Source organism: Oryza brachyantha, chromosome 3 (genome assembly GCF_000231095.2).
Source record: "Oryza brachyantha chromosome 3, ObraRS2, whole genome shotgun sequence".
In the NCBI taxonomy this organism is placed as follows: Eukaryota; Viridiplantae; Streptophyta; class Magnoliopsida; order Poales; family Poaceae; genus Oryza; species Oryza brachyantha.
The window spans coordinates 26,590,426-26,609,496 of record NC_023165.2 but is presented as its reverse complement, the minus strand read 5'-3'; the positions used below and the strand labels follow the sequence as shown (position 1 = coordinate 26,609,496).

At 37.1% G+C, this 19,071-nt stretch overlaps 2 protein-coding genes across 2 annotated transcripts; one reads left to right on the top strand and one right to left on the bottom strand.

The window, feature by feature from the left end:
- Positions 1-530: 530 nt before the first annotated feature.
- Positions 531-3,770, top strand: LOC102720031 (actin-depolymerizing factor 2). The gene is made up of 3 exons (XM_006650612.2): positions 531-729; positions 2,707-2,972; positions 3,333-3,770. The coding sequence occupies exons 1-3, from the start codon at positions 709-711 to the stop codon at positions 3,481-3,483; spliced, it is 438 nt and encodes a 145-aa protein (XP_006650675.1). The 5' UTR covers positions 531-708; the 3' UTR covers positions 3,484-3,770.
- A 1,708-nt stretch (positions 3,771-5,478) lies between these two features.
- On the bottom strand, positions 5,479-5,769 carry LOC107303810 (auxin-responsive protein SAUR71-like). The gene has a single exon (XM_015834608.1). The coding sequence runs from the start codon at positions 5,767-5,769 to the stop codon at positions 5,479-5,481; it is 291 nt and encodes a 96-aa protein (XP_015690094.1).
- Between the last annotated feature and the right edge of the window lie 13,302 nt (positions 5,770-19,071).

Genomic DNA, 19,071 nt, shown 5'->3' with positions numbered 1-19,071 from the left:
AGAGAGACTATTGAAAATGCTCTAAAACTGTATTCGACGTCGTCCTCTGCGTCTCTTCTTTCCCTTTTCTACTCGAACTTCTCCTCATTTTATTCTTCCGACATCATCTCCTACATCTCTTCTCCCCCTTTTCTATTCAAATTTCTCCTCATTTTATTCTTCCGACATCGTCTCCTACGTCTCTTCTTCCCCTTTCTACTCGAATTTCTCCACATTTTATTCTTCCCGACAAGTCACCCTTCAAAAGAAGAATCCCAACTCATCACGACTCTGCAAGCGGGGCCCACGAACTCAGCCAGCCAGCTCACCCCAGACGCCATCGCAGCCGTCGGATTAGCTCTCCCGCCGTCCAATCCAAACACCCCCACCCATTCACTCACGCCTCCACCAACCCCCACCCACTGACACCCCGCCCCCACATAACCCAATCTCCACCTGTCAGTGACACCCACCCCACACAACCCCCGCCTCCACGCGACTAGAGGAAGGAGTATATGAACGCGCGCCACCCCCCCGCGAATTTTTCCTCGCCACACCAAAAAGACGCCGCCCAACTCGCGGAGGCGGAAAAAAAAAGAGGAGAAAAAAGGCAAAAATTCGCGCACAGCAACCGAATCATCTGCCTCAAGTAGTAGTCTTCTCTTCTCCTCGAGTCTGCGTGAGATCGAAGCAGCGGCGCTCCTCCCTCCCCTCCGGCTCCGACCCCCCATGGCGTTCATGCGCACCCACGTGAGTCGCGACTCCTCTCCTCTCCGCTCCGCTCTGCTCTGGTTTGTGGCGGCGGGTCGCCGTTTTTGGTCGTGGGCGGCGGGCGGGCGCGGCGCGGCGGTGGTTTTAGATCTGCGTGGGCGTGGATCGCCCCCCCCCCCGCCCTGTGCTGTGATCTGTATCGCTGTACGGTGTTTAGATCCGGTCGAGCGGGCTTCGTCTGACCGCTTGATGGGAGATCCGCTGCCGCGGCGCGGGAGGAGTTTGTTTGCGTGCCGCGATGGGTTTGTTGGGGATCGTTTTTGTTTCGTGTGGTACGTGATGTGATTTGCGGGAGCAGGTTGATGGGTTTTTAGGTGGGATTATGTTAGATTGTTTGATCGTTGATGAAGTTAGTGTAGTAGCAGTATGGTTAGTTTAGGTTTGATTAGAGAAAGTTGGTTACTGTATTTGAAATTTACCTGTTTAGATTCCTTTTGGTCAGATTGCATGTCTATTGGTTTCTCTGTTCTGATTACAATGGTGCGATTTTTCTCATTATGTTATTGTATATATTTGTGAGATCAGGTGCAGTATTGGGGTAGCCGCTAACTATATGAATGACAACTAAAGAATACAACCATACACTTGTCGCAATAGGATGCTATTGTGTTAGAAACTGGTTGGAGAATGGACGAGACATAGAAATGAAAAGGAGCAAACGCTGAGGAACTTTGAAGTGTCCAGAAGATAACATAGTTGGGTTTACTAGGCTGGGAATGGAGTATTGGAATGTTGTTCTTCATCAACCACTTGACTAGGATACTCCATTCTTTGTATTTGTGGACGTTGGATAGCCAGGTGCATTAGGTGTTTCACAAATTTATTTTAGAGTCAATTGAAACAATCTCTGAATTCTAAATAATTGGCCATGCTATTGGTTTTGTTAGAAGTTTGTGGCCTTTTTTGAGGGGCTGTCATTCGGGGTAGAATAATATTTTTCCACACCAGATATTTTTGGAATATGCCTCTTTAATCATAGATTTTTTTCCTGGGTTCAGTGGTGTTTTTTTTTGTGCTCACCCACCTTGCATCCCTGTACAGCATAATTGACTGCTTATGTGGCTTAGGTGCTACAAGGTTGGGTACCTATTTCTTGTATGTGGCTCTGTAAGCCCTTGTTTTAGAACACTGATATTTTAGTCTATGCTTGTCGACAGTTGGCTAGGTTAAAAGGTCGAAAATGGTGAAGTTAGCCTGATGCCACTACACAACTATGCTTTTAGGTTCGATATTGTTGAATTAATTAAAGAAGAACCTGTATAATTAAGTTTTTTTAATGAGTTTCTTTTAACTTCTCCAAATATCAAAATTTCCAGCCATGCAATTGGTATAATTTTGATTTTTAATCATTATGATTCAGTAATTCAGACTGGGGGAAGATGGATGGAGGGTTGATTCTTTAGCTGCACGCTAGGTAGTGTACTCAATCATGTTGATGCAATGGATGTATACTGGGCTTATCATGTTAACCAGGAGTCCTGGGCTTCTGCGATTTCATCGTTTGTGCTTTCTTCTGTTTGAGCATGCCATTTTCAGTAGCCTATCAGTCTGGGGCCTAACAGAAAAAATTATACCCAACCAAATCATGTTCCTATTGCCAAGTGGATTACTGACATTTTAGTTTGTTACCAAATATGATTATTGAACATAATTTGCCATCTGCACATGTGAATGTTCAGGGCTCAATGATACATGGAATGGAATGAGTATAATCTTGTGGTAGCTTGTAAGTTTGCAGTGTGAATATGCCATGATGAAAGTTTAGCACTGATCTGTCACAGCAAATAAGATTACAACTCTTGAATGGTCTTTCCTTCTATTTATCGATTTACTTAACAATTTTTTGCCTTGAATATTGAATTGATATTCAATAAAGATTCTCAAATTGTTTCTCTTATTGTTAGGTCCTGTTTTTATTGATCATGTTCTCAAGTGTCTTTGTAATTCTCTTTGCAGTCCAATGCATCCTCTGGTATGGGGGTTGCTCCTGATATCAGGAACACATTCCTCGAGCTTCAGATGAAGAAAGCATTTCGCTATGTTATCTTCAAAATCGAGGAAAAGCAAAAGCAGGTTGTCGTGGAGAAGACAGGGGCTACAACTGAGAGTTATGATGATTTCCTGGCGTGTCTCCCAGAAAATGACTGCAGATATGCCCTCTATGATTTTGACTTTGTTACTGGTGAGAATGTGCAAAAGAGCAAGATTTTCTTCATTGCCTGGTGAGCTTCGTAATCACAAATCCATTTTGTTATACTATAATAGCAGTTACATTAGCTGGTGTTGTTCTCTGCCAATGAATCATCATTAGTCTTAGGTAAAAGTAGTTGGAGTACAGGGACACGTTAATCATCGGTGTATTAGATATCATTGGTTCCTTATTGTGTTTTTCTTTAATATGAAGGCATTGTTGATTCATGAAAACTGATTAGATCTTGCTATGACCTTCTTTGGTTTGTATTTGCTGGTAGTAGTATTTAGGAGCTTAGTATCTGACCGTATATTGCGTGTTTATCGCTTTTACATCCCTGATACACCCGTATATTGCGTTCATAGTCTTTTTCTGATGTATATTGCGTCAGGTCTCCTTCAACATCCCGGATCCGTGCTAAGATGCTGTACTCCACCTCCAAGGATCGCATCAAGCAAGAACTTGATGGGTTCCACTACGAGATCCAGGCAACAGACCCATCTGAGGTAGACCTTGAGGTCCTCCGGGAGCGGGCTCACTAAGGCCCTGACCTGCGAACCTCAAGTCAGACGCAAATTCATCCTACCAGTAATGCTCCCTTGCCGTGCTATTGTTAATAAGAAAGATATCCATATTTCCTGTAAAACGTATCATCATCATCATTTTAGCTGTGCCTGCATGATTCTAGCTGATGGAATGTTGTCGAAGATTTACCTGTACGAGGTCTCGAGCCTGTAAAACGTATGAAACACCCTATATCCCAAACTCATATATTGTGGTATTAATGTGGATTACTGGGTGTGGATTGGCCCTACCTGTTGTCACCTTCTATATGCTTGCCTTTTTGTTGTCTCATGCAAAACTACTTTCGTGCGATCTCCATATTAAGTTTTGCTGGAATCACCTTACGGCCACTAACGACTTTGCTGCCGGAGAGTCTCGGGGGCGATTGTTTGGCTTTTGTATGAAAGAAAAACCCAAAGGTTATATTTATAATTAAGAAATAACTCATAAATAAAATTTTTATATATGTATTCTTAGTAATTTAACTGCCAAGGCTGAAAAATAAATTTTAGTGAAAATTTTTTTCAACACCAACTCTAAATTTAAAGTTAAAAATTAAAAAAATGGCTTATAAACATAAGCAAAAGTAAAATGAGGTGTCAGTTCTGCTTAATTTTATAAAATCAACAACTTATGCTAAAACAAAAAGAAGTAATTCTGACGAAGAATGTCTCACAAAACTTTGTACATCGCAGGTACTCTGTACGTATAATCATTCGTAACATAATTAATAGCTTACGACAGGTTATTTGATGAAGTGAATGCCTGAGATGAAAAAATTATACAAGGCAGGCTTATCATCATTCTGCAGAAACTAATAAGTCCTCTAATATTTAGGTTTAATCATATGTAGCCTGCAGGATGCTGTAAAAGCTGAAAAAGAGACAAGGGGCAGTACGATTGATCACTGCAAAAACTGAAGATACAACAGACAATAAGATTAATACTGTTAATAGCCAACGAGCGAGACGAGAACATGCAGAGGGCAACTGAGAATTTCTAAAGACAACATATTGCATCTACCATCTGCTCATTCAGATGCTCCAATTCTAACCCGGACACAAGTACACAAGTAACACAACCTACCTATATTGTTGGCATGTGCACATTGTTATACAATTGTACAAACATATCGTCATTTCTTTTCGCTTTTGTCTAGGCTTATAAGCTAAAATTTGAATTTTTAACTTTAAATTTGAGGTTGATTTTGAATTTTTTTATCGTATTTTAATTTCCCGCCTTGCCTTCTAACAACATATATATATATATATATATATATATATATATATATATATATATATAAAAGTTTTATCCATCCATTATTTTTCGTTTGCAAATATGTCGTTTAGTCTTATCTTTAAAAAGCAAAAAGATGATTCCTCGTATGAAACAAACGTCATATTTGTAAATAAAAAATAATTTATGAATAAAAATGGCTCTAATTCTGATAAAGAAAATACGTTAATGTAAGAATCATCCGAAACTGAAGTCATAGCTCATGATCTGGTATTCTGATGGAATTATGCCCGAGAAGAAGATTTGCACAAGGCAAGCTATCATCAGATTACATGACAAGGTGGCCATTCTGTACAAGGCTACAACTTACAAGCTATACAATCCCTATACTGTTTAGCTCAAATCATGTAGGATGCTGTAAAAACTAAAAACTGAAAAAGATACAGCAGTCAGCAGGCCGTAAGATTTCACAGTGCAACTGAACCGCTGACATCCAAAGAACAAGACAATAATGAGATGATCATTTGGTTTTTACGGAAAAAAAAAGCTAAACACCATATTTACAAACAAAAAATAATTTATAAATAAAATTTTTATGTATGTATTATTAGCGATCTAAAGACCAATGCTAAAAAATAAACTTCGATGAGAAAATATCAAAATTATCTCTAAATTTAAAACTAAAAATTTAAATTCTACTTATACAAAAGTATAAGCAGAAGAAAAAGATCGGGGGTTCAAAAGCAACCGAGAATTCTGAAAGGGCCATTTCTTGATGACCCATTAACATTTCGAATCAGCATGCTGCCTCTGATGAGCTCAACAGTCGCCTGGAAGCACTCGACGCTGCAAGGGATCCTGAGCACACCCTCCTGGTGATGCCCAAACTCCATTGCTGCCAGCTCCAGCAGCACAAGGAAGCAAGGGTGGTGAAGCTCCTCCATGTGGACCACCACCCTCTCCATCTCCTTCCCCTCGCCGACGAGCACCGGGATGCGCCCTCGCTGAACCGACAGGATCTTCCCCATCCTCCCTAGGGCAAGGGCACTTCGTTGGAGAAATGGTGATCACCCTGATCCTCTTCTTGATTATATATATATGACGAGGCAAAGGTCTTTCAAGTTGCAAATGCGGATGATCTCAGTTGGTAATTACTGGCATTTCTTTTATTGTCCTATGCATTTGGCTTTTAGTTTTCCTCTTAGCCTTGTTTAGTTCGCAAAAACTTTTCTCAAAAACATCACATCGAATTTTTGGACATCTAAATAAAGCATTAAATATATATGAACATTAAAACTAATTATACAATTATGGGGGAAATCGTAAGACGAATCTTTTGAGCCTAATTAGGACATGATTAGCCATAAGTGCTACAGTAACCAATATATGCTAATGACGGATTAGTTAGACTCAAAAGATTCGTTTCGCGGTTTTCAGATGGAATCTGAAATTTGTTTTTTCATTCATGTTCGAAAACCCTTTCCGATATCCAGTCAAACGTTTGACGTGATCTTTTTGTCAAAATTTTTTGACAACTAAACAATGTTTTAGTATAAGTTTTCCTCTTAGGATCTAGACCAACATTGAGAAATGTTGACGACTGCTGAAAACAATGAATGCAAAGTAAAGTAATCCTATGGCCATTTTCATGCACTTCAGAACCGTAGTTGTTTATAGAGCCGCAGAGAGCAATGACCTGTGACAAGTACATCCTGTACGGATATTCCACGTGACTCCGGGGTTGTTTAGATGGGCTAAACTTTTAGCCTCATATCATATTAGATGTTTGGACACTAATTTAAAGTATTAAATATAGACTAATAAAAAACTAATTTCATAAATAAGAGCTAATCCATGAGACGAATTTTTTGAGCCTAATTAATTCATAATTAGCAAATGTTTACTGTAGCATCACATATACTAATTATGGATTAATTAGGCTCATTAGATTCGTCTCACGAATTAGTCCAAGATAATGGATGGGTTTTATTAATAAACTACGTTTAGTGTCCAAACATCCAATGTGACTTTAGCTCCTAGAAACAAACACCCCCTGTAGTAGCCCTGAACTCGAAGTCTCGAACTCCTGAAGTTATATATAATCATAAGTAATCATATGCTTTTTGGTATTGTGTCAAACTGTTGGAGTAGGAGAGCTGTTTTGGTATGCCCGTACTTACAAAAATCAAGCAATACCATGCCACAATATTACAGGATATATTAGTATATTACATGTCTTTATCTAAAAATTACATGTCTTCTGACAAGTATTTCTAGTTTAGCCATCCCTGGTTTCGGGCTCAATCAAATATCTTAGCTAAAATACATTTACAGAGAACATATTAGATTTGTAATGTTCATAGCAATCAATTTTCTGCTTGACATCAACTTGCAAAAATACAATGCCAAAACTTTTACCATCAAAACTTTTGCTATTTATCATTTGTTATTCCAAATACCTCTAAACAGGGTCTTACTGTAGGTTAATCCAGTTTTGTCCCATATCTTTTTGCTTACGTTTATAACCTCAAATTTAAATTTTAAAGCATAAATTTAAAGTATTTTCCAGCTTTTTGACTTTTACATATCTAGAACCACATATACAAAAAAATTTACTCGTAGATTATTTTTCAATCAGTTGTTTTGCCTATGTTTAATTTCAGTCGATCAACAAGAGCATTAGTGTGTTTTTTATCCAGTAAAAGTCAAGCTTTTGTGGGTTTGCATCCGACCGTTGCGCCACAGGCTCCAACCTAACGGTCACCTGAGCACACTGCCATGGCTCTACAGTAGCACACCCCACAAGCTTCCAGCTGCCTTCTTCCATAGGATTCTTCAACCTCTGCACTCTGCAGCTTGAGCTTCCATTTCCATCCATGGCGGGTCTCCTCTATTTATAAGCGATCCCCTCCCCCCTGCCAGCTTCGTCTCCCAAGGCAGAAGCAAAAGCAAGGCACAGATACTTCTCCACCTTCTTGGAGGTCTCCACCTCGCCATTGCCGGCGTTTGCTGTTAAGCTCTATAAACCAAGCAGATCGATAGCTTAGATTGCTCTTGAGGAGGAGGGAAGGTGAGGGTTTCTCCAAGAAGGAGATGGGGTTCGTGCTGGTGATCTCGCTGCCTCTCATCTTCTTCTCCGTCCTGCTCGGCTTCGGCTGCTACTTCCTCGGCAAGCACAAGGGCCGCGAGGAGATGCGCACCGGCGTCGGCGCGCAGGTCTACGGCACGCCGCTGCCGCCGCCCGGCGCGGCGGCGCCGGAGCCGTTCGCGGCGAAGAAGGAAGGCCCCGAGCATCTCGTCTGAGAGCGTGCAGCAGCCGCCGCCGCCGCTGAATCACTTCGCCTTCTTTCTTCTTCTTCTTCTTCTTCCTCCTTATGCTATACTGGGGCTGCTGTTCGTGTCGCGGTGTACATGAAGTGATTAAATTTTCTTGTTAATGTTGAGATTCCTGTGATGATTGTGATCACAAATTTGTGTCTTTCTTTTGTAAAAAGGGGGCGAATCAATGCAAAATTTGTTAAAACATGTTTGATTGATTGGCATTGGCTTGATCCGGCATGTTCTCCTCTCTGATGCCCAAAATTTTCTTCACACTTCATACAAACCTGATGAACTCCTTAACCAACCGTGGACAATTATTAAGGGCATATTCGGTTACGAGGAAATACAAATGATTCAAATCTCCTAGAATTGATTACTACTCCAACTATTTGGTTTGTATGAGTAAATTTTCTTTCTTTCTTACTGGTGGCAGAGAAACCATAGGAAAAATTTTAAAAAAAGAAAAACTGAACAAGCCAACTTGTCTTCAAGCCTCCCTACACGTGTTTCTTCGGAGTTGTGCTCGTGTTCGTTTTCTTCGGAGTTGTGCTCGTGTTCGTTTTATTTTCAGAGTTGTGACCAATTACGTTTACGTGTAGTTTATCTTAATCCGTATCAGATTTAAACTTGCTTTTCCACCGGTAGCTAGATCAAACTAAAGTGACGTCGGCGTCGAAAATTCTTTTTTTTGGGCGAAAACGATGGATACGTCGAGCAGCATCATTCGCCTACCCTGCCTCGCTCGCTCTGGAGCACGCCGCCGGCGCCGGCGCTGTTCAGCATCTCGGAGAAGAGATCCATCGACGGCGGCGACATCCCTGGGCTGACGAACACCAACGCCTGTTCAGCACTAGTTAATTAATGGGGAGAACGATACTTTATTGTCTACTCCCTCTGTCCCAAAAAAACGAATTTTCCGGTTTCCGTGTCCAATGTTTCATCATCTGTTTTATTTAAAAAATTTTTAAGAAATTAAAAAATATTAGTCACACGTAAAGTACTATTCATGATTTATCATCTAATAAAAACAAAAATAGCAATCACAAAAAAAATTTAAATAAGACAGAGTAAAAAATTTAAGGTAAAAAGTAAAAAATTGATTTATTTTGGGACGGAGGAAGTATAAATTACATGTCATTTTTGTATCTATTGTTGCTACCACTCCTGTCCTTCATTCTTCCACCATATTTTTTGTACTTTCCTCCTTGACAGACAAACCATAGCTGTTACCATGGCCTGGCCATGGCATCCCCTGTTCATCCTGATCCACTCGATAAATCTGTTCTCGAGTCTTCTACTTCTCCAGCGAAGTGAAGGCCCTTTGGTAGATCTTTGTGTGCCCTGTAGATTCTGTTTGGCGTGAGATCGATCTGTCCGGCCCTCCCTAGTGTTCAAATGTCCTTTATTTTTTTAAAGGTGACATCTTGCTGCTTATTATTATCTTTTTTAAAAATTACTATGCGTACGATCAAGTTGTACGACTTATGTACGATTATATTGATCAACGGCTGCAATGCCACTCCTTTAATTGATCGATGGTTACATATTTTTAGTCGTAGGTAAGTCATGCAACTTGGTCGTACGCACTAACGGGTGGCGTGTGTTGGTGGGAGCAAATCCATATTCATGAAGTCATCATTGTTATGCTTGTTTGCAATACAACTGTTCTGATGGTTTTAAAAGTTCCTGCCTGCACTTTCTCAATTTTTTGTTGTGAGATGAGGCATGTGAAAGGTTTTACTTCCATGATTGATTGGATCCTTATATGCTGCATTGTAATTATTTCATAGTAATTTTTGAAATCACTATATGTGGAATTCCTCTAAATTACATCCTGCAACAGTGACATTAAATTTGCAAGTTCTGGGGCAATGCTCACAGATCCATAATGCCTCGATTGTTTTCTGTTGTCGCTGTCTTGCGAGATGAAGTATTCTAGGGTTTTCTGTTGTCGCTTTCTTCCGAGATGAAGTATTCCAGAGGATGGCGTTCGACGATTCATTGATTTTTTTGGAATTAGAGGGTGCAATATTTTTGGTATGTAGAATCCTTTTTTTGTGCTTCTTATACAGATTCTATATTTAAAAGCAGCAAGATTAAATATACTCAAAGGGTCTGGAGTTGTGTTCAGAGCCCCAATATTTTTTATATGTTGTGGGAAATTTATCTTCCCTTTCATGTGATTTTGCTAACATCATTTTTATTTATATATGTACATTTATCTTTTTTTTTGTTCCTACCAAGGTCCCATTCGAGCAGTTGTTTTCCGTAGTGCCTTGTGTTAAAAGGCTTTCTGTTTTGACTGACTAAAATTTGTTTTTGTTTCTGATGTCACGGTTCTAACAAATAACCTTGCATTTGTATAATAGACTGTACCTTTTCTATATATTTTCTAGCTACTGACACTACATGAGATTTTAGTATTTGGGTTAGTAGTGTATACAGTCCTTTGTATCCAAGAGTTGCTCAATGAGTAGTGCATAGAGTCCTTTTTTTAATGGATGCTGAATATAGGTTTGCTCTGCGTAAGTGCACATAGTACTATGTATCCGAGAGCTTCTCAATTTACATTCCATAGGCATGAAGTTGACTTTGGCTTCTTTTATCAGTGCAAGATATGATGCGAAATTACCAACTGAAGAGACGCGGATCCATCGTGGAGGCTTCAGTCCCCCCTCCACGCTGTATACCTATAGAGAATAAGGAGTGAGGGGAGTGAGAAGATAAAAGTAATAAGAAGAGCTCCCGCGGGGGTGGCGTTGGAGTAATTAGAAGATAAATATAATTATAATACTCTATAATGACAAAACTCAAGTGATCTACGACAGCAAGGAATGGAAATGGTTTGTAATACTTCAAAACTGACCAAATTAAACATTTGCAATGGATTAACCCCTGTAAAACCTAGAGTCACATAACTGCTAGATGATTTTAGACTTCGGTAATTCACAATCTCAATAAGTTATAGAAATAAGCTATATCTAAAGATAGAAAATTAGTTCCAGCAAAAATGTATTTAGTAACATTATGCCATTTGAGACTGTTCAGAGTTGGCTATTGCCAATTTATACAGTTACATATCAGAGAGCATAGTTCTATAGAAGCTACAGTAGTAACACTCATATCTATCTAATGACACAAAAGAATTTTTATAAAAGATTTTGTTAAATTTTCCATTTAATATAGTTCAGATTTGGCTATCATCAAGTCATTCAATTACCAATATGTGATTTACAAATCAAAAAAAATGATGTAGGTTATTGAGAAATCTGTCTCTATTCGTGTTGATACTTGTACTCAAAAAAACTGCAATAACATTAGGATAAACTGTATTAATTAAAATTCATTAATATCTCAAGACATTAATTGAAAGACATTCTTAATAAGATGGAACCAAAAATGTAGCTTCGTTTTACTTCACTTAACCTTTTTATGTGGTTTTCAGTTCTGCTTATCCTGCTAATGTTTTCATTTGATATTTATAGAATGGGCTTGCAAAGGATCTTAGGTTATGCATAAAACAATCTATTATGTACTTTTGTGTGTGCTATACCTACATCTTTTCTCTTCATTTTAAATTTCACCAATGATTTATTGGCTTAAAAGATTAAAGTTGAAGGTAGACGGTATCTGATTGTCTGTATAGTTAGTTTAATTATAAATCTGTTGGGGATAAGGGACACGCTGCTTGCATAAAAAATAACTTGACATACTTCTTGACCCAATGAGCGCCTGTTTGCTAATTCAATCATTATGTGAATGACACATTGCTGACTTAAGCTTGAAGTATATTCAAAGCTTGAATGACTCCACAAAATTTCTTCTACTGGAACAGTTGGCTGGGATGCCACTGGAGTTCTTAAAGTTAAGCTGGGGGATGCAATACACACTTCTGAATATTTGAACGCCCGTGATAAATTCCAACGTTATGCTTTAAGTTTATGTTTAGGAACTACAATATGGTAACATTAGACTGTTAAAAATGGGAGTACTCATCTTTAATTGAAAACTATTTCTGACTTTATGAATGAACTAAAGTGATGAGAGTAAAATGATGATATTATTTCTTTCTGATCCTATGTTACGATGACCGCTCAACTTAGGAACTGGGAAACACAAATGGAAAGCGTAAGGTTATGTTCACCAGTTATCATGTTGCTCCAATTCTTAAGCATTGCAAGGTGAGGTTCACATTTTTTTTCTTCTTTTTATGCACCTGCATATTGATCTCTAGTGCCACCGTGAATGATTTGTCAGTGGATTATGATTTGAGGTGATCTAAAAATTTCACATTTACACAAGACATTTATTATATGTTGTGGTGTACTTTGGATCTGAATCTTTCTACTACAATCGTTTTTTAATGCTATTAACTGGTCCTCTATCTTCTTGTTTTCAAGGTTGGTTCTACTAGGAAGATGATTGCTGTTGATTATGGCTAGAAAGGTGGAAAGTAGAATATAGCCATCTTGGAAAAGTTGGTAACTCCAAATGTACACAACTGTAAATTCATAACTCATAAGGAACTTATACCTATTATTTTATTATTCCACTTATCTCGCAGGGCATAGCACTATTTGTTTTTTATGTTGTAGTTGTTCAATTGACTAGGAAAGATACGCAACATTCTAAATCATTGAATGAAGAGCTTTTCTCATTTTTCGTACAACATGCTCTGTAGTGAGTTTTTTAGGCCATCATGTTTGGAGATGTATTAGGGTGCTTTTTAGGCCATCATGTTTGGAGATGTATTAGGGTGCTGAACCGCTGATATCCAGATTTATGAACATCATTTTCCCTTCAAACATAAATTCAGGTCGAGTTAAGGCATCGACTTGCTAGATTGCTACGGTATCCTAACTATTCTGATTAGGTGACGTTTTAATAATTCTAATAGCCTCATGATACTATTTAGATATTTAGTTGAGTATGTATATTGAAACATTACTTCTCATTATAATTATTTATTTAAAGAAGATTAACTAAACACCATTTAAATGATCAACCCTATGTCTCTGGCCACAACGCTGGCTTTCTCGCTTGCCAAACACCTGGCCCTGTCCTCTTGTTGTCCCTTCTTGGAGCGCTGCTACTTCAGGTGCGTCATTGTTGGGAGGTGTAGCTTCGGCTTCGATCATACTGTCTGAGATAACATTACCGATATCTTTATTTTTGTGACATGATGACACATGTCTTCGAAGTTGGGCTTTAAAGTAGTACCTTTCACGAAATTGCACCCAACAATTGGGCATCACCACTTTATTCTTTTGAAATGGTTCATTTTACTAACAACGTTACACTTGTTAGGCATTAATATTAATATTATGTAAAAAAGAATACTATTTGTCAGTTATTAAAATCACATAAAAAGTAATTGATACCAATTCATTCACAAGTTTGGAAATCCCTATTTGAAATTTAGAACTAATATACAAAATGATGGAGCCTTTCAATCTGGAATAGAACACTTCATTCTCTAAACTCAAACAACAGTTTTATGTAACAAAAGAATTTCCATAAAAGAATCTTGGCATATTGTGTCATATAAGATGGTTCAGATTTGTCTATCATCAAGTTATTTAATTATCAATATGTGATTTACAAATCAAAAAATAGTTATAGTCTATTCAGAAATCTGTTTTTTTAATGTTAATGATTCTACTAAAAAGACCGTAATAACAGTGAGATAAACTGTATTAGTTAAAATTCATTAATACATACTGATATTAAGACATTAATTAAAAGAAATTTGTAATATATCAGATGTAAACTAAAAGGTAGTTTCTTTAATGTTACGTGTATCTTCTATATTCTGCTATGAATAGTCAGTTTTGCTTCCCTTAATCTTTTTCTATGATTTTTAGTTCTACTTATCCTTTTATATTCCATAGTGCTAGTTTTACAACTCTGCTAATGTTTTAAGTTAATATCAATAGGATGTGCTTGCAAAGGATGCGTTTGCTCTTAGTTTATGTATGAAACAATCTATTCACACCTAAAACTAGAGTTATATACCAAAATCATATTTTATGATAATATTATTATAGTTTGATTTGTTTCTCTATCCTAATTTTTTTGTTTTTTTTGGATAAGTTGTTCTTGGATGTTGCTTGGTTAAGTGAAAAATGGGAGAGGGGCAAGGTCTTTTATCCTATTGTGTAGTAACTTTTGATCCAATTGAGCTCTTTTGGATGCAACTGTGTTATAGTTAGGGGTGAAACTGGGGTCGGGTACGATCGGATAGCATCCTTCCCGTATTCTAACCCATATTTTCTTTTTGGGATTGGGTTGAATACGGATATTGTCGAATATGAATATGAAGACGGATAATATCGGGCACAAATACGGAACGGATACGTGCTAAGACGGATACGAATGATCTCGGTTACGAATACTTATTTGGATATCAAATCAAAACAACAACTATATATATATATATATATCACATATATAATAGCTATTCAACTATTCCATAAATCTTAAATACAATTATATCATGGAAGTAACAACTAGCATTAACAAAGCTTGTAAGGAAATATAATTGATTCATTAGTATGTTAGTATATATGAACAAGAAGTATAAATAAAGTTAATGTACATGTATATGGAACACTTAGAATAATATTTTCTTGTTACTGGGCTTTAATTGTATGTGAATGCAACATGGGCCTTTGATAGGCTAACTATCCGGGTCATATCCGGATATTTAACCGGGTAGTACCCGTTTTTTTGCCGGGTAACCTGTATTCGTCAGATACCACGTTCTCGAACCCGTATTTGTATTTGAGAAAAAAATACCCGAACCCGACCCAAAATCCGTATTATCTTCCGGATACCTGATTTGGTGACCCGAATTTGTCGCGAATTAATTCGGGCGGGCGGGTGGACGGGCAATATCCGTCCCGTTTTCACCCCTAGTTATAGGTGTATGGCCTTTGGATCATAACACATGGCAACACACTTTAGGCAACTTAAGTTTTAATTTCATGTGTTATATGTTGAGTGAAGAATGGTGTTTATATTATGGTATTTTTTTAAACTGATATTTGTAATGGCATAGGTCTAATTGACCCTATTTTCAAAGGTTCTATTCATGGTAGTGTAACAATTTGCTAATTATTACACCATGTCACACTCACGTTGATTAAAGAAAAATTACTGCACGATTCAAATAAGTAGGACTACCGCATGTCAGCGCAATGGGGTAAACAATTTCAAGACATTCTATCATTGCATGTGCCCTCCGCGCTACCTTATCTTTCCAATGAAATATACTGTTATTCCTTCAGCATACCATACGATATGATGTAAAAAATAAATCTTAATTTCATACATAGTGCACCCTTCTGGTGTTGAAAAAAAATAAATAACAAACTAGAGTTATACTTGGGAGCAATTCCGGTGCGGCTAAGTACCAGTACCATAGAAGTTGTGTCATTTCCGACCGTTTATGGTTTTAGCATCACTAAATAATCAAACCGATAAATATGAAAAATTCTAACCAACCAAGCTCAGTTTCCGTAGAGATGATATCGCCTCTAATTGGTCAGCCCGGGGATGTCGCCGTGGTCAAGGCCTTCAATTCTGGGGGTTCTTCAAACTTTCAGGTTGGATATCTTAAAACGTAAGATGCAATCCGCCTCTAGGCCACGCACGTCGGCTGAACACGATGTGATGAAACAGCCAGAAACCTGCAAGAACGCACGGCCGCCAACGCCAAGATCATCAGCTCTGCGCCACTGCTTTCCAGAACCCGTCAAATCATCAAATCCTTGTGTTCTCTATCTTTTTCTAGACAAAATTCCGTGCCTTTATTTCATACAGGTGTTTCACCGGCGATGGGTGAAAGTTTCCGATATTCCTTCCGCTCTAAAATATATAAATCTATTATTGTATACGGCATATCGTATTACTGTAATACTATAAACTGAAAATTATGCTTCATATCTAGATTCATAATACTAGAATGTTTTACATCCAAAATTTTCCACTTCTGTTTATGTTTATAAACCAAAAATTGAATTTTTAACTAAATTCACTAGTGGAGAATGTAACATCCATGACACTTCTTTTTTGTCAGGGAAGATACAAAATTTGTCATTAATGAATTTCTGTGACGATTTTATGATGAAATTCGTTTCGTCGTAGAAGTCGTGTCACAAAAGTTTCCTTACGACGAAATAGTGGGTTTCGTCATAGAACCTCTTATTCTATGACAAACTTTGTTCGTCTTAGAATTGCTTTACAGCTAGGCAATAACTACCACGTGCGAGTGATGTGGTAAGCCATGGGCAATAACTGTCACTTGCGAGTGACGTGGCAAGCTACGTGGAAGACATGTTGCGCAATCCGACGTATTTGGGTGTGATTGAGCCACATGGCAATGTATGACAGTGCCACATGGTTGAATCATTAATCGCTATGTGTTTCTATCATATTCTACCCCGTGGATCCATAGGGATCTGACAGTTACGACATGTGGATATTCATTGTTCTGCACGTGATTTTTTTCATCACAGACATACTGTTTTTTTGCATGTGGGCCATTTTGATCCAGCCAAAAAAACATCAAACCACAACACCACATAACAAGTTTTGATTAAAAAAAATATCACTCTTACTCAGTGTTTTACAACATGTCTGACAAGCAAATATGTACTGTCTAGACTTAAATCAAAACATTTATAACCTAAGAAAGATATCAATAAAATATATTTCATATGACAATGGTAAACAAACAGGACGCTACAGCCAGTCAACCAGATTTGGCGCGTGGCACAGCTTCGAGACAGAGAATCACATGAGGAAAAGCTCACATTGGCTTGCCAGTGAATTCATTCGGTAGTTAACGGAAATGATTGAACTAAGCAATTTCAAGGTTTTGTAATGAAATATGAACAGATTCCCAATGTAAGGTTCACATTTGCTATGGTGCATAGACAGGTGAAGCCCTTAAGCAGATATGGAGACCATCTACATAAAATGGGCAAATCTTTATCTACCAAACCTATATTTGACTGCGCTGGGTTCAGACATGAATTGTGCCAGACAATGAAAATGCACAGACGGTCATTGAGAAGCAACCAAAAACCGCATATACAAAACATTTCATGCAGCAAACACCTAGATCAGCTCCTTCCGGGATTCCATTGATTGATGTAGATGCAGGTTGCGAATGCAGACATGAAAAAAAGAAAACCTAAAAAAACTCCATTCCTCTCTTTACTGAATCGTCATGCACGCTACTACGGTTCACAAGCATCAAAGACGGACTCGCCGCGAGGGATCTAGGTGGCTCAACTTTTTTTCCACACATCAAAGGAGAAAAAAACACACAGCAATAATAATTATCTTTCTAGATGGCTCAAACATGCCTTATTTCTTTCTAGGTCTGTGTAATGATTTCTATTTTTTTATATTATTCTATTATTGTGAAGTAACACCCAATAATAATTATCTTATATATATCAATATATTTATATATATAAGAGACTATGTATAAGTTGTCTTGTAGAAGTTTCAAGAATTTTTTGAACTAATTTACTATTTTCCATATGTTAATTGAATTTCTACATGTCGAAATTAATTCAAAATTGAACTACAAGTGCATCTAATAAGATACCAAAAATTTCACAAAAATTATATCTGGGCTCATATGTTCAATTTTAGCCCATGTACGGTTGAAAGATGAACAATTAAATTGTCTTTTAGGGACAATTTAAATTTATATCTCCAAACTAGCATATAATAATTACAATAATATCTATATTTGGTCAAAAAAATCTGAAAATTGACATGACAACATATTTTTGGTCAATAATCTTGCCATAAAAAACTTAAATGTTTTTAATAAAGTGAGACCATACATAGTTCACAAATTGAAACAACTCTCACATAGTTTCTTATAACCTAAGACAAAAATGCATCCATTTGTGAACAAGATATGGTATAACTTTACTAAAACAATTTAAGTTTTTTATGACAAGCTTATGGACCAAAAATATGTTGTCATGTCAATTTTCAGAATTTTTCGACCAAATAAAGATATTTTTGTAATTATTATGTGTTAGTTTGGAGATTGAAATTTCAATTGTCCCTACAAGATAATTTAATTTTTCATCTTTCAACTGTACATGGGCTAAAATTGAAAATGTGAGCCTAGATATAATTTTTGTGAAATTTTTGGTATCTTATTAGATGCACTTGTAGTTCAATTTTGAATTAATTACAATAAGAAGGTAGAAATTCAAATAACATATAAAAAATAGTAAACCAACTCCAAAAATCTTGAAAATTTTAGAAGACAACTTATATGTAACTCATTACATATGAAAAATATATTGATGTATATAATATAATTATTTTTATGTGTTACTTCACAATGGTGTAATAAAATAAAAAAAGGATACAAGATAATCATATGTTTAAACTTGTATGCACCTCAAATTTAGACACAATCTTATGTTTAACTTGACTAGCAAGGATGTCCGTGCTTCGCAACAGAAAAAAAGATAGGCATTATATTTTAAAAGACATCACTAAACATATATGAGAGTTAGAACATGTGCTTGGAATCTAAATTGGACGTGGATTTTACGTCCGATTCAGGAAACTAGTTTCTTTGTTATAAAAATGCAAATGCAATTTATTTTCAAAACTTACTTTACTTTATATAAATAATATTAACTCGGCTCGGTGTACGAATGGATATTATTCTAGTTATCTAATTTTAAAAAGTTACGAGCTGCAGCCGGGGATCGAACGCACGACCTCTCGCTGGTAGAGAGGGTGCCTTATTCACTATACTACGAATTATTTCTACTTGGACCTTTTTAAAAATAAAGTTTGCTCTGGGCGTCGTCATACCCATCGGCCCAGTTGCCTGAATTTTACGTTCTCTTCAGTAAAAACATCTATAAAACGCTCGGATTTCATTTTTATTTTTGTTGTTTGTATTTCTACTTAGATTTTAAAAATTAAAAGTAAATTACTTCATGTGTAGTCATGTC